General features: G+C 30.7%; 1 protein-coding gene across 2 annotated transcripts; it reads right to left on the bottom strand.

The window, feature by feature from the left end:
* Positions 1-321: 321 nt before the first annotated feature.
* On the bottom strand, positions 322-14,791 carry LOC125061219 (alpha-tocopherol transfer protein-like). 2 transcript variants are annotated; one of them, XM_047666526.1, is made up of 6 exons: positions 14,384-14,791; positions 7,689-7,813; positions 3,110-3,206; positions 1,973-1,993; positions 1,138-1,279; positions 322-769 (listed from the first exon to the last, which is right to left on the bottom strand). In XM_047666526.1, exons 1-6 carry the CDS (start codon positions 14,674-14,676, stop codon positions 521-523), a joined length of 927 nt encoding a protein of 308 aa, XP_047522482.1. In that variant the 5' UTR covers positions 14,677-14,791; the 3' UTR covers positions 322-520. The 2 variants fall into 2 exon arrangements, with proteins under 2 accessions (XP_047522482.1, XP_047522491.1); XM_047666535.1 differs by lacking the exon at positions 1,973-1,993.
* Between the last annotated feature and the right edge of the window lie 1,898 nt (positions 14,792-16,689).

Below are 16,689 nucleotides of genomic sequence, written 5' to 3'. Positions count from 1 at the left end.
TATACAAATCACAAAATATAATTGACATCAACGTTGTACGTTTGAAATGATTTTTTTTACATTCCTACTCATATTCAATGACAATTGGTCTACCATATTTTTTATTTACTAAAAGTTTTATCGTAAGCTAATATTAAAAATGCTGTTTTCTAATTAAGCACAAGCTTGAAGATAACTTGAAATATAAATTTTCTACCTAAGTACGACTTTTTTATATACACCGTGTATAATTTCCTAAATTCTACCAACATGTGTATGTACTATGTTCTTCAAAGGTATAGAAGAATTAATTGTAATGTGAAACTTGTTTATAGACTTAAGTTTAAACCAGTTTTAGTATCTATTAAAGACTTTTTCTGCGCCTGTCTTTATAATTGTTCAAGTGTGTACTTAAAAGCTAGGCAAGATTTTGTTTTTTTAATTAAATAGTTTCCCTAGGTGGGAAAATCCTCAGCTCAACATAAGATTTCTGCAAAACTTAAACTTGACATTTGAATTGACATTGAAAGATCGTTGAATACTAATCAATGTCGAGATTCTTAAATGCTCTCTCCATATGTTTTTCCCGCTTTTTGTCAGGAAGCGCATTAATTCGTTGTTGCTCTTCGGCTGCAAAATGTGGTTCTAATGATTTTAGTTGTTGTATGCATTTTTTGTGTAACGTCTGCGTGTCTGGCAAAGTGCCCCCATGGTCTGGAGGCAATGACGACCTGGGAATGATCGTTTCATAGAAATTCTCGAAATCTTCCTCTTTGGCGTGGAACTTTATCTGGGGAGCATAATACATAATAAATTAAACTTCAACATAATTACAACCTAAAACTTAGTGGGGAAATAAATGTTGAAATCCAGAAAGCCGTAGCCGTAGGTTTCTTTAGGTTTAATGAAGTATTGTTTTTCAACTATCGTTACAGTATAATAATATAGCAATATTCCCGCCTTTTTTCTTTCGCTTCGTTAGAGAAGAATATCCGATTGTACCATAGATTAGTAGTATAATGTTACATTTTATTACAACAACATAAAAGTAAATTCCACAGAGAATGTTCCCTTTATCGACACGCTCAAATTAAAATAATGAAAGTAAACAATACAATAAAACTACTACTACGGTTTGCTAATCAAAAAAATGCTCACCATATCAAAGAACTTTTTATCCAAAAAGGGCCGGATGAGCATCATCACTTTGTCGATAACCGGTTCGGTATTGAACACATGTATTGACTTCATACGAACTGGCATCGCTTCTTGTATATACTGAAAGAACTTGCGCAGGGGCCTGGAAATATAATCCTATAATTATATCTCACACAAAAAATTTAAAAAACCCACGTCCCTCGATATCGTCGGGATGAAAAAAAAAGTAGACATAAATAAGTACATAAAAAAAAACTATTTGGCATATTCTTGTTTACATAATATTTATAATAAAATAATCTGTCATTTTAGCTAATGCAAAAAATATGTTTTTTTTTTATTTAAAAATGTGCAGTACATATTTGACCTTAGAATACATAATTTTGTGTATATTCAAGGTTAATTTTAATTAAGTAAAACATGCTTCTGACTGTTACTTTATAAAATTATTTATATATATATACTTTTTTTGTAACAAGCTGTTTATTTGTTTAACCTTAAATATAGTGTTTAAGATTTCAATAAATTTAGTTGTCTAGGTCAGTCTGTTAAGCATACTACTGTTAAAGAGTGGCTTCATTAAGAATTAGAATTAGTAGTGCTTGACTAGAAAATATTTTTTTTTAAACCATTCAAAGCATGCAGGACATGCAAAAATAAATTGAAAAGCTTTTGTCGTTGTCTATAGAAGTATAATATTTTAATGGATTTCGAATATGTATTTACAAAAATTTTAACTTTATTTAGTATATTACAATGTGAAAAATATTGCTATTATAGCGAACATCAACAAGCAAAATATAAATAAATTGAAGCTGGCGGTAATTTTTATTACCTTTGTTTATCCTTTTGGAAGCTAAAACATTAGTTTTAGTTATAAATCTAATAGTTTAAATAAGTTGTGATTACTTTATCTTGTAGTTATTATTTTTGAGTAAAAAACAATAATTAAAATGTTTCGCGTTTGGTGAATTTTATTAAGCTATTCATACAAATTGGCATATATTTGTTTTTAGATTTAAATTTAGTGAGGAAATTGTCTAGTAATAAATTTACAGGCGAATTCCAGGCAAATGCGGCCAAGTTTCCATTTCTTCATAACAGATGGCGATAGTAACTCAAAGCACTGTTATAATGCTTATGTTGCAATTGTGTCATTTTAATAACGTTGATGTTTCACAAACATTTCGACAGTACTCATGTGTCATTACGAGTTATAAGTCGCTAGTGGTGCGTTCCACTAATCGCTCACGACGATCAAAATGCCACCTTTAGCCATTCCACATACCGACCGCGGTCGTTGTGGTGACGGCGAAAACGTCACTCATGACGTCATGACTAATGCTCACGCAACGCTCACAACGACCCATCTAAAGAGGTGGGTAGTTGTGAACGTTGAGAATAATTTGGCGCAATTTTTGTTTTTTTTTTGAAATATGATATTCAAAGCTTAAAGATGGCGACAAGAAAAATAACATTATATGATTCTGAAAGAGAAATTGTTGTAGAAACTATCGTTTATGAAGCTGAAGCTGCTCGTGCAGAAAGAGGTAAATATAATTATGCAATATAAGTTTAATACAATTGATTTTAGTTTATATTCAACAGCTATTATTATTAGCAACAGCATTTTTCCTGAATAATGGATAGCATAACCTAACTCAATAAGTAAACGATATTTATTATCATTAATAATATATATATTTGGTAAATTAATTTTATTTGTAGACGTATTTTTTGCAACTGAGCTGTTAAGAATTTACATGAACGCCCGAAATGCTCCATAATCCATTCCACTTGAGTTAACGACAGTAACATTCACAATCAAGTGGAATGGGGAAATCAGCGGTCATGAGCGTTGTGAACGCTTAGTGGAACGCACCATAGGTGGCTTTGTTTGTACTATTAAAGCATAAAATACTTATATATTTTATCATCCGTATGTCAATGACGTCAAAGAAATTCTACTTACAATAATCCAACTCGTGTTATGTGTCCAAGTTTGACTCCACGCATATCAAAAACGAATATATGACCCGGTTGTGGACCTCGTTTGTATAAACAGGCATCTGAAATTTTAATTTATATTTAGCCGTATAATAAAAATATATTACTTGCATTAACATTTTTATTTTGTATCATTATCATATAGGCATCGTAAAACAAAACTAGATTTTTATTTATAAAACAGATTCTAAATATTGGCGTGTAGATTTGGTGTAGTCTCCAAGGGTTTTGTTTTAGTACTCTTAGATGATTTATAGTGTTAAAGTAATGAAAGAAAAACAATAAAATTCAAGTGGAAATGGTTCAATATGCTATAATTATTGAAAATAACAGATTTGCGTTGATTAATACCAAGTTTTTGACTTCATAAAAAATTTAAAAGATGTCACATAATACCCATGTTGTACTCTGTTTCTTTTTTTAATGCAAAAATCAGTACAACTTATAATAATTTAATAATATGTAGGTCAATAGGCGACCGTATTGCTTTCGAGCGATCTATTCCAGGCCAGGATCATATCTACTGTCCAACCTTCGCAAGTTGTCTTTAAATATTTTCGAAATATTGTAACTCAGCGATAATTAAATCAAGGGTAATTAGAATGATACATCTACTGGTAAATTAATTTTTGAAATCGGTCTAATAGTTTTTCAGTTTATTCAAATAAAAACCATATGTTCCCTTTTGAAATATTAGTATTAATCGGGAGTATCGCGCCCAGAACTTATCTAAGACCCGTGCCATTGCTAATTGTTAAACGAGCCTGGACGGACACAGACATACAACTTCTCGCCTTTATAGCCGTATCATTGAATTTAACGTACAATTTTGTGAATTAAAAAAGGCACTTTAAGAGGGAGCGATAAAGACAATTTAAATTTACGTGAGTGGATACTTTATCTCATGGCTAAAATAACATAACTAAATCCAGGAAACCGGTTAAACTTAAAATAAAAACTCAAATTGAAAATAATTGTATGATATAAAATGTATGTATTTCTAGCTATTTTGGAGTAAAATATATGCTCTTACTCGATACTTATAGTCTGTATTAGTATTAATATACTACTTTTTTTTAAATAAAGTAGCCGATGCATGATTAATAATAAAATTAACATACATGTCACGGGTTCAAATACGAACTGTATTACTAAATATAGAATTTATTCGAAAGCATACATATCGTTATAATAGGTATGCTTTCAAATAAATATATATTTTATTACCAACATATTTTAAATTTTAGTAACTATTTTATTTAATAACAAACAATATTTTTTTAAATCGTGTTTTAGTAAAAATAGGTAATCTCTAATTGTAATTACCCGACTGAGAGTTTTTTATTTTTGATTGGACAATTCACACCAATTGACCTAGTCCCGTGTTATGGGTACTACACAACGGATATATATATATTATAGATAGATAGACATATAAATACATATTTAAACACCCAAGACCTAAGCACAACACCAAATGCTCATCACATCGGTGTCTTGTCTCAGCCGGGGATCGAACCCGGGACCCATGGATTCGCAGTCAGGGATACTAACCACTAGACCAATGAGCCGTCTAGCAGTATGCAGAGTATGCAGGATATTAAAATATTTATCAAGTGTCCGTGTGAATTAATTTTTAGAAACTTTTTTTTTTTTAAAGTTGTACTATATAAGAGATGTTCAGGATTTTTAATGGTGTAAGTAACCTTTAAAAATTATAATGATATATATATTCATATCAGAGGATTTATTTATAACAGATAGGTCTTGTCGTTCTTCAAGTTATTCAATATTAATAATATGTAATACGCAAACACATTTTAGTATAAATTCTACATAAAAGGTTTCTCATCATCAGAAGGCCGTATGTATACAGTAAATTATCAAGTTGTCCGTGCAACTGGTTAGCCTTGCTAATCGATCAACTCACTGAGCAGTAAAAAATAAAATAAAACTTGTCTATGGTTTGGGAAACTCATAGCATAACCCAATTCGAGCCCATAAAAAAATAACCACACAGACGTAACCCTCCAACACAATATAAAATATGACATAATTGGTTAATATAATATACAAATTAAATTGCTGGCCTAGCGTAACAAATAGTTCATGGTCCTTACTGTGTTTGATCTGCGAGCACTGTTTTGCAAAATGTATTTGTATGTATTAAATGTATTAAAGGATATTGAAGTGGTTCAAAATAGAAAACAAATTCTTTTATTTCTGAACGGCAAATGATGAATGCAAAAAGTTTCAGAAATAACGCCTTTTGTTGGTATTCTTTTTAATCTTAGACGATAATTTATATAATGTTTCAAGTAAGAATGGTTTTGTTTTAGTTACGTAAAGTTAAGAGAGACTATCATATAAATATAACTTTACGTAAATAAACCATATCATTTATGTGATCTTTAAAAATAAATCAACTTATACAACTTATACAATTTTACTCCAAAAAGTGACTAATTACTTGCTCTCTTACGTAACAATTATACATTAATGTTAGTCCTATTCAACTTAGTCAAGTTCAAGAACAGGTGTAATTAATAAAAAAACGTGTCTGTTTACATAATTGTATTATAGCGAATTTTCCTACATTAATAGATACACAATTGTATGAATGTTGTTTGTCAAGTTAAAGCCGGTTTGTAAGGTCGAAATTGAGTTTCTACGTAAGAAGTCTAATTTGAATCGATACTTTGTGAGAGCCAAGTTATGCGTGATATTTTTAATGTTGTATTATCTTACCGTTCCGTTTTGCTGTCATGTTTGTATATAATTATTATTTCTATGTGAAACTGTTCTAGGATACAACAAATAACAAACTTGATATTTCATTTCTTCTTTTTGTTTCTATTAAAGTGATGGATCTGTTTGTTTCTTCTTAATAAATAATAATCTTAAGCTAATTCAAACTCAAAATAACTTTATTGATATAGATAACCAAGTACAATTATGAAATGCAACAGAAAAAAATGTTAAATTAATTCTAAATTTACATTTACTACCAGCTCGGAAGTGAAGGGCGTAGAGCGGGCAATTCGTTTGCCTTTCCCAAAATCGTAATTCGAATACCTGTTATTAAGTAAGTAATAAACTTGATAAAGGTGTATGTTGTTTACCTTAAATTATAAATATTAAAAAAAAACTTATGTTTTGTTGCGGAAATGAGAAGCCTCTTTAAAACCTTGATACTGAATAAAAATATACCAATTAAAATTTTGCCTATCATACATACCTAATGTTTACCTTTAAAACGGTATAAATTATACGAACATTTCGTTACTTAATGCTTGATGCCAACATACCAGGTACGTATTATTATTAATATCGTAATATTGAAAAACATTTTAGCAGTTGAAATATGAAATACATTATATCTAATATCAATAGCTCATAATATAATTTGTTTAATTTATTCACTACTTTAGAATTTTAGCATATTTACATAAAATCTAAAATGCTGTTTTATAACCCAAAAAGGTTATTCAGGTAATTAACAATAAAACACGAAGACAAAATGTATTATATTGTATTGTGTAACCGTATTTTATGTTCACGATAGCCTTGCTTAAATTAGTTGCCATGGATAGTTCGATTTTAAGCGAAAGCAAATGATTCTCGCTTTAAAGCTTTAGTTTCTCTCTGTTGTAACTATTGTAAAGGTGTCGAAGAATCTTTGCAAAAAGCGTAGATTTTAGTAGATTTTTCTATTAAGGAGTCTTTATAATTAAAGTTTGTTTAATAAAAAGGTGTTAAATAGAAGCAAGCTTCCTATACAAAAAATCTGACTCAGAATTTACATTTGTATATATTATGATATCATTAGTGTACATCTAAGTTCCGGGAACCCGTTATGTTATGTATAATATGTTTTAATGTTAATAACAATTTTTTTACCGTCAAGAAACTAGATTAACTAGTCTCTATCAATGACATGATCTTAATACAATATCACGTTGCAAGCGGTATGTTAACATAATAATATATTAAGAGCTGGTAGTTTGAAAACACTTTATAACAGATAATAAGTTGAAATAGTTAAATTTAAACAAAATAATGAATTAAAGTAATACATTAAGCATTCCTCCATTAGACTAATGCGATGTAAATGTGGTATTTTCAAGAAATCTATCTATATTCGGTTTGAATTAGTAAGTTACTGTTTTGTAATTTACTCACATAAACATTCCACATTATCGAGTCTTATTTACATCAGTTTTTCGGAAAGAATAAATTTTATCCAAAATATTTTGCTTTACCTGAACTAAGAACTTTTTAGTTACCTGCCAACATTCAGAGGTAGGTGAAAAGTCCAAGTGCGTTGCCGGCCTTTCGAGAATTGGTACGCTCTTTTCTTGAAGGACCCTAAGTCGTATTGGTTCGGAAATACTTCAGTGGGCAGCTGGTTCCACACAAAATAACATCGGAGCCTACGTGGGGACTGGGGCGCCCTTAATGAAATTTCGCGATCGTTCGTATAAGTCCACAAACAAACAAAAAAAACAATAATTATCAATAAGTGAAAGTATAAAGTTCCATACCAACAGTCATGAAGAGCATTTTTGCTGCTGACTCGAAGATGTATTTGGAGGGGTCAGTCAGGTGAAGTCTGTGGTAGATGAGGTCGTAACCCTTACACGACCTGCCCGGAAGCACGGAGAACTCTCTGAAATCATTTATATCTAATTATTTTTCGACGAAACCTTCATGACTCAGTCTCAGTCAGCTTTAGCGGTGTCTTATGGACTTATGTTTCAGTTTGCAAGATACGCAAACCTGGTCAACCTTGATAATAAAGAGAATATTTGAGTGTTATAACTACGGCACTTGTTTCTACTAGATAGTATTTCATTTTCAAAAATGCAGGACAATTAAACACTTATTTTGTATGTATGATAACCGTAGAGTTTAAAAATTATATGCTAAGATATACCTTATCTTGTGACCCTAAGTTAACTATATTTGGAATAATTTTCGATAAACGTTTTTGATTCTTAAAATTATAAACTTGCTGCCCCCGCGAACTTCATTTCTCCCTAATGTGATTTTACTTAACCTACCAGTTTAGTAAATACCGACATGGAACATTTTGCTACCCCAGAAATTGTTCGGTTTTCTGGAATTTCTCTATAATAAACTTCAGAGTTCAAGTCATAAGATTTTAGTCAACAAATAAAAAATAGGGGTTGATCGTGGAGGGGTGAAAATTTAGGGTTGTATGTATTTTTTAGTGGCACATTATAAAAAAATAAAATTTCGTCCAAAAAATAAAAATAAAATGTTAGGGGTGGACAACCCTTATCACTTAGGGGTATGAAAAATAGATAGTAGCCGATTCTCCTACCTACTGAATATGCATACAAAATTTGATAAAAATCGGTCAAGCCGTTTCGGAGGAGTATGGTAACTAATATTGTGACACGAGAATTTTATATTTAAGATGTAATACGTAATACTTTACAACGTAGAGTTTGAAGAACAAATTGTATTAAATCACTTAAACTTACGAAAAGCTGCATTAACGGAATAACAAGTTTACTACGTGACCTCTATAGTGGCTGGAACTAGTTCGTACCTCCCACATAATTCTTAGTTCCAACATACAGGAACTACATTGAAATTGAATTCTATCGATATAGGTTACTTTAGCAGACTGTACCAGTGCCACTTTTTGTAAACCTAGTTTTGCGTCAATCATTAAAATACTATAGCTACTCAAGCTATAAAGTAAGCTAGTAGTCTATCGATAATGAAAACTAAGTATAAGTTTATTTTATATCACGAGTAATAATGTCATATAAATCAGTTTTAAAATTTTAAATATTTAAATAAGTACATTTTCCTTTTAATGTGTTGTAATATTTTATGTATAAGGATAATCTTATTCAAATGTATTATGAGATAAGTAAAAATATTCCTTGTGTATGGGACATTGTATCAATGGCTATTGTAAACGGAACAATCGTATTATGGACAGTTCCATTAGCTGATTTTGCAAATTTTCACACGATTCTCAGATAAACGAGTTCTATAAAAACGAAGCAATACAAAATAAAGAATATATAATGCAAAAGTCGTAAGCCTGCAAAGACAGCTTCCAAATCACACTATTGACCTTCAATTTAGAATCTTCGTATGCATCAAATAATTTCTTCATCACTCCGGACCTCTAAGGAGATGTTGAAAGACGAGATTTACAAAATAATTAATAGGAGTGCATAAAAGCAAGAACGACCCTTAGTACGCAAGTTCAGCAATCCTTGCCTTCCGTTCCGTCATAAACTTTGTACTATGTAATCGTAAGAAATAGCTATAGAAGAGTGAAATCTTGTATATTCTAGGATTTTTATTACGCATTTAACGTAACTGTTACGTAAGGTATTCTTGTAACTCGATGTCGTACAACCGGTTTGCAGAGATCTCTGGTTTTTATATGAATTAATTACTGTTAATTCAAAGTAACAAGTTGAAGGTCCAGGGGCGAGTGAAATTTATAAGAATTTAACCATCGTGATAACCAAAATAATTTATCTAACGTGAGCCTCATTAAAATTCTAATAGCTATAGAAATTTAAAAACAAAATTGTGTGAATTTTTTTGGTAAGGTTATCAATGTAAAATATACAAAGGGTCAAAGTATACATTATATTAAAGTGGTTTTTTTTACGAAAGATCTCTTTTGTAAACAGAAGAACCTTAGCCTGTGTCTAGTCGGAGTGTATATTTCAATTCAATTTGTAAAACCCGAGAGAAAATCTTTTGCGAACTAGCGAACTGTGGAATCGGCTCCCGGGGAGGGTCTTCCCTCAGAGATACGACCTCCAAATGTTCAAAAAGCGAGTCTACTCCTCCCTCAAAGGCCGGCAACGCACCCACTAAAAATGGGTGTCTATGGGCTGCGCAGACTGCCCTTTTTGGTCGTCCCGCAAGCTAGTTTGCCCCCCTATTTTATAAAAAAAAAATGGTCAAATAAAAATAGCAAAATATCTAGGACATTTGTTCAACAACTTAAAAATGTTAAAACTATGGTCGCATGTACTGGTGGTAATGCTTAAAAGCGACTCCTAAGAGGCTTGTGCGGTTTATAACAATTAGGCTGTGGCCTTGGCAGAATGCGGCAGTGCGGGATGAATTCAAGATTTCGTTGCGTGTATGTAATTCACACCCTCGTACCCATGACGGTGCGGGCCTGCGCAAAGGTAGTCTACCTCATAAAAAGACAGATTTTTCTACATTGAAATACGCATGAACAATCCCAGTACATAATGTATTTTAGTATGTAGCTTTTAGTAGGTGTCGGTTGTAAGTTTAAAACTTAATTAAAAAAGGTTAATTTACTCGGAAGTCTTAAATGTCAATGCTTTATATAATACTGGACTAACCAAATTATTTACGATTTTTTTATTACCGATTACACTTAATTCAATGATATTATTGAGGTCATGAAATCATGCATGCAATTAAAAAATCTGTGAAGTTTTGCATTGCATGTTTTTGTACAAATTTCTAGTCTGTTTCAGTGATCATTTTTCTTTTATGCTTCTAAGGCCGAAATAATTATCGTTTTAATAAGCAAATTCAAATCGAACGAGTCAGGGAGATGGACTTTAGGATACTATTTTATTTAGTAATGTGAGATAAGTAATTTATATCATACCAATGCAACAAAGCACAAACTGTTACTATTATTTAAATTTCTCTAAATACATAGAGTAATTATGGTTGAGAAAATATTCTGTCCGTGGGTCTTCGATTCTGGAATGCGGAGGGCATTGATCTTGCTAACCTTAATTAGACGTGATCCTATTTAAAGTATTTATAAAATGTAGGAAGATTATTTAGAACGATTTATCGCTTGTTTTGCCTTTTATTGTTATCAATTTACAGAGCCCCGCGCCAGGGCAACTTTACAGAGTGTGGGGGTCTGTCCGTGATATTTTGTTTTGCCTGGGGTAACTTAACAAATAACTTCTGGGACTTGACAGCTCATGGCCTAAACCTAAACTTCACATAAATATATAGTGGATGCCCTTTGGATGTTTATGCTTCTTAGGTTTGTTTAACGTCAAGATATGCTGTTACGCATATCCCCGCGAAATTTGGCTCTAGCAGGGATTTTATGGGACTCAAACATAATTAACAACCCTACCCACTAAAACCTGACAGATGTCTGCAAAATTAAGCGATACTACTCCTTCAAGACTTTAACTACTTCCAGAGGTGGGTCAAAACCCTCCTGGCATCAGCCGTTCTTCAAAAAATTTCTCCTAAAGCCAACGCTTCCAAGTGCCAAGGCGCAGTGGCAGACACACATGCGGCTTGACAGGATACTGATACTATATATGCAGAGGCATACCGTAAAGCTTTCGCACGTACACTGATATTTGGCATTATACGACCCAGTATCTTGGGTGCCAGGGCTGCAAAATGAGCTCTGAAAGGAAAACGGGCGACAAGAACCAATCGAGGTATTTCAAAGTCGACTTTACTGCCATATGAAAACCATCCACAATTATTTCTGCCCCTACAGGTGGTGAGCTCCTAGTAAAAACCATCACTTCAGATTTTTCTTAAGGAACCCGAAGATCAAGTCGAAGATCGCCTCCTGATAATTACACCCCTTGGCCATCACAAGTGTATCATCCGCATAACATATTAAGCCTACTCCTGGCATCAGTCTACCTCGAAGGATCATATCCAATGTTCCACAAACAACAAATAACTTTTGCCTCTGGGACTTAGTTGACAGCTCATGGCTTAAACCTAAACTTCACATAAATTTAGTATAGTGGATGCCCTTTGGATCTTTATGTTATGTATATATGTATTCTTAGGCTAGCTCAACATAAACATACCTATAAAATATAATTATTAGAAACATAGGCGAATATAATTATAAGAAATAACGCAAAAACTAAAAGAAAATTGTATGACTATCAACACGTAATATTTTTTAAGATAATCGTCGTAATTTACTGACAATGTAATATTGAAGTAATACATTATGTTTTTGCAATTCTTATCTTCCTCTGTTTTTGTGTGATTAAAACAAAAAACTATAAGCTGCTTTAAACAAGAAAAAGTTATTTTATAGTTACTTTGTGAGTTTTTTTAAATATTTTAGATTGCGTATGAAATATATGTAGGTACACAAATATTGCTAAATCTTAATTTAGTTATTCAGTTACAGCCTGCATTTGGTCATAATATAAGCCTAAGTTTTAATCTTATAATAACTGTATTAATTAAAGAACCTCTACTAGGTACATATACAATATATATTATACAAAACTATTACTTCTATATAACGATGCGTGATAAGAACTAAATCGTGACTGTCAGGAATAACGTATTTGATTTAGGTAATACTGGGCCGATAGACAAGGTTTCAATCAATAGATTATAAATTTAAGTAAATAAGTCGTGATAAATAAATATTATAGTAGACATATAACAACGTATTTTGTCGCACCCAAGTGGTGGCCGGTGGGTCTAAAGAATAGAAGGAGTAATGGTTATTAGGTATAAACCTTTTTTATGAGCCGCTGTGGAGATATGCAACACCTCATTTCCGTACAAAATATCATTAGCTCTTTAACCTATACGTTTTATTAGACACAAAACAGTTGTGCAACCTTGAACGTAGATTTTGTGTAATTATTTAATCTATGCAAATATAAGGTCTTGTAACAAGAATTAGAAACATAATTTCTAATAAAAAATAAATATGAATCTCTTTAAACCTGAAATCGATAGGACAATACCATATTGAAGAAGCCCTTTGAGAATCGGACAAACACGCGTCTATTCGTCTACGCCATAATCTATCAAGATTTATGGAGCGAATTTATACGTTGAATTGTAAACTCTTTCAGCTTTAGAGTCTGTTAAAATATAAATAAATATATTTTTTGAACGAGCTCAAACATCGTGAAACAATGGCAAAGGTCAAAAGAATTATTTATTTATGCATTATAGTTAAATCTTGTATTAATTTGAACGACTAAACACGCGTTAACTCATATATTATTATAATTGAACTCGAATTTAAAGATTATACATACAGCTATTCTCATGTTTAGGTTTTGCTATGTTATACTAACTTCAATAAAAAAGGGTGCGTGTACTTATATGTACGCGCGTAAGAAGTTATACTTCTTTGGCATTATTAAAAATAGTTTTTGATTGCATGCAAATAATTAATTACAATTAAATAATCAAAGACTGGAAAAGGAGTCATTATAGTCAATAAAGTTCAGTTTACATTTGAAAAATTAAATAAATAAATATTTATTATTCTCTTACATTAAGTGTAACATAAATTCATCTTCAGTGGGCATCTTCATTCTGTTAATTTTGTGTCACGGTGCGCGCGCGCATCGTAAAATTTCACTCTCATAAATTTTTTCATAACGCGCCTAAAGAAGTATAACTTCAAAAATATGTTTTTAATAGATGTTATACAAACATAAAAGTTAAATTTTGCAGGTGGAGATTGTTTCTTATTCAAAAGAAATAGGTTTTAAGTATCTATTGAATAAGGGAGCAAATACAAAACTAAGTTAAATGTTTTATTGTTTCCAAATGTCAATAATTCAAATGTGTTACACCTATATTTTAAATTTAAAAAATACTTAGGTATTGGGAATACCAGTAGATTTAATAACAGGATTAAATCTCGGTTTTAAATAGAATCACCAAAACATTGAGATGAAATATGTATCTTATAAAAAGTTATTTTTTTCATTGAAATTGATTAATTTTACATATTTTCATGTTATCTGAAAGATTTAATGTATTATAAAAATTATTCCGAATCACTGATATTGACTATCTTTGTAAATTGATACTACAGTTCTCAGGTGAATAAGATAATTTTTGTGTGATTCAAAATTCTTTATCAATTTGATTTTAACATTTAACTCCACGTTTTTACATGCTTTACTGAGATTCAAGTATAATGTTATAGAGCCTGTATATAGCTTTCCTTGATTAATTGACTGTATATATTGACAAAAAAATATTAATTTGAACCAAAAGATATAAGATTATATATTATAAAAAGAAACTTTTATAATATTATATAGGCATTTTTAAGAGGCTCTTTTACGGCGCTACCAATTCTTTGTGTAGAGAGGAGTTGGTGGAGATTAATAAACATTAATCTTAAAAAAATTACATATATGTATTTATTAATTATTTTTTGCATGCCAATAAGCATAAAATTAATACTTACAAGGCCTCGACGCACGTTTTCATGTCATCCAGGGAAAGTATTCGATTATCAAACAGCTCAGGGGTATTCTTTCTAAGATTATAGTATCTTTCTATACAGGTTTTCGTCTTTTCAATATCGCCATAACATGCATTATAGAATAACAGTAATTGTTTATTAGTTAAATCTTTTGGTATGTATTTCGATTTATCTAAAGTTTGTGTCCAATCTTTTAACGTATCTATGTGATCTTGCGAAAAAATATCCATCGCTGCGGTAGTGGCCTCGTAATCGAATTCCAGTTCGAAACTCATTTTAATTTTTGTTTATGAAAATATATTAATTAATCGTAATTTTCACTGTAAATTTTCTGTGAAATCAATACACGACCAACTACTATAAACTAAATTTGACAACTGCAGCTGCACCGGCCCAGTGTGACCAGATTTTAATTGACGAATCTACTGCTTGTGGAGGTTAAAAACTACTGAATTCTACCGAAAGGAACGAGAAAATCTTTAAAAAATAATAGAAAATATTTTTTTGCTGTTGTGTTACAATGTAAAACATGAATGTTTTCTTGATAAAACGATAGAATAATAAAAATAAGAATTTAATTTAAAAGAAACCAAGTTTTTTTAAAATTAAATTCTTAATAAAAATATAATTAAACAAAAATGTATAAAATGATACTTAAAGTAAAGATTTTTCGTCTTTATTTTGGGTAACATTGTCATAAAGCAATTTTGAGTCCATTAACTTGAACATACTTCTGTCAGATCTATTGACTGAAGCGGATTAGTTTTTATATAATTTATCTTCATAAAGCAACTCAAAATGGAACTCATCATGTTTTGTATGTCTGTTTCAATTTTATGAATAAGGGCCTGATCACTTTGAAAAATAACGTAAAATTTTGTAGATTTACATAATCTACTTTAAATAAGGGATCCTGCTCCTATTCATTGCGATATCCTTGTGTATATTTGTTTCATTTTAAACTCGATTATATAAATTCTCAATAAAGGAATTCCCACATCACACTCTATGCTCACGGCACGAATGGTAACGAAAAGAATAAACATTAAATAGTTATAATCCAATCGATGAAAGAGGAATACCTCGCTTTTATTCGATATACCAAAAAAAGAACTAGAATAACTGAAAAGCGTGACTTCTACTAAAATATACCAAATAATTTTTACATACTAAATTCTGTTGACAGTACCTCAAAATCTACCAAAAAAGTAGAAATCTACTAAATCTGGTCACACTGTGCACCGCACAGTCACCACTCAGTCACCAGCAAGATAGTCGATAAATGATTATAGCCGTGGTCTGTGGTGAGTACTCTGTGAAGCATAGATAATGGATGTGCAGAGTCAAACTTCAAAGTTCAGCAGATCCATTATGTAACTTTAATGAATATTATGTGGTTTTTGCAGGCATGATGCTTCAACAAAATTACTAACACAGTATGTTTTATACTTACGAATATTTTGTGATAGTATTTAATAAATAAAGTATAATGCCTGCAAAAAAGAATATTTATATGCTGACGTTTCGTCAAATTTACATTATTTAAAAAACAGTTAATTGATTTGGATCGTTTTTTGAATTAATAAATATAAATTTTTGGATGAATAACGGTTTTTCAAGTAATCCGCTTACCAACATAACTTGCACATTTAAAGAAAACACTTTTTTAACGGATTGAAGCTATGTATTATAAGCTATGTATTATTATAAACTTATAATTATTATTTTACATAATTTTTTTTTCGACGTTTCGCGTGGTCACGTAAATCCGCTTTAACCGCTATAAAGAGGGTTAATGGACTATACATTTTATGAAAAATAACTAGGTACTACAATTTCTATGTATGAATAACTATCAAGACAGCTAAGTAATTTTGAGAGACACGTTGTAGCTATCGAAATGATAGAATTTAAAAAAAAACGACTATCATACAGGAAATGAAACAAAATATATTAAATTAAATATTTATTTTTTTAACAGTTAACAATATAACTAAACCGTTATTTACAAAATGACAATTTATATACATTAATAATAATAGCTAACAACTAGTAGTTTCAAAATGACGCATTCTGTTCAAAATATGTGGAATTATTCCTGAGTACATTAAATTTCAATTTGTATAACAAAAGAATCATACCATACCATTATTAATGTAACCATATTTGTGTCAATTTGTTATTTAACCCATATTGATCTTTTCTATAAGTCTGATAATTGTCTTAATAAATTTAAGTTAGTACATAAAAATGCCTATATAAAATGCATCTATATAAAATATTAAAAA

This window comes from Pieris napi, chromosome 2 (assembly GCF_905475465.1).
Source record: "Pieris napi chromosome 2, ilPieNapi1.2, whole genome shotgun sequence".
Classification (NCBI taxonomy): Eukaryota; Metazoa; Arthropoda; class Insecta; order Lepidoptera; family Pieridae; genus Pieris; species Pieris napi.
This window is presented reverse-complemented; position numbering and strand designations above follow the sequence as displayed.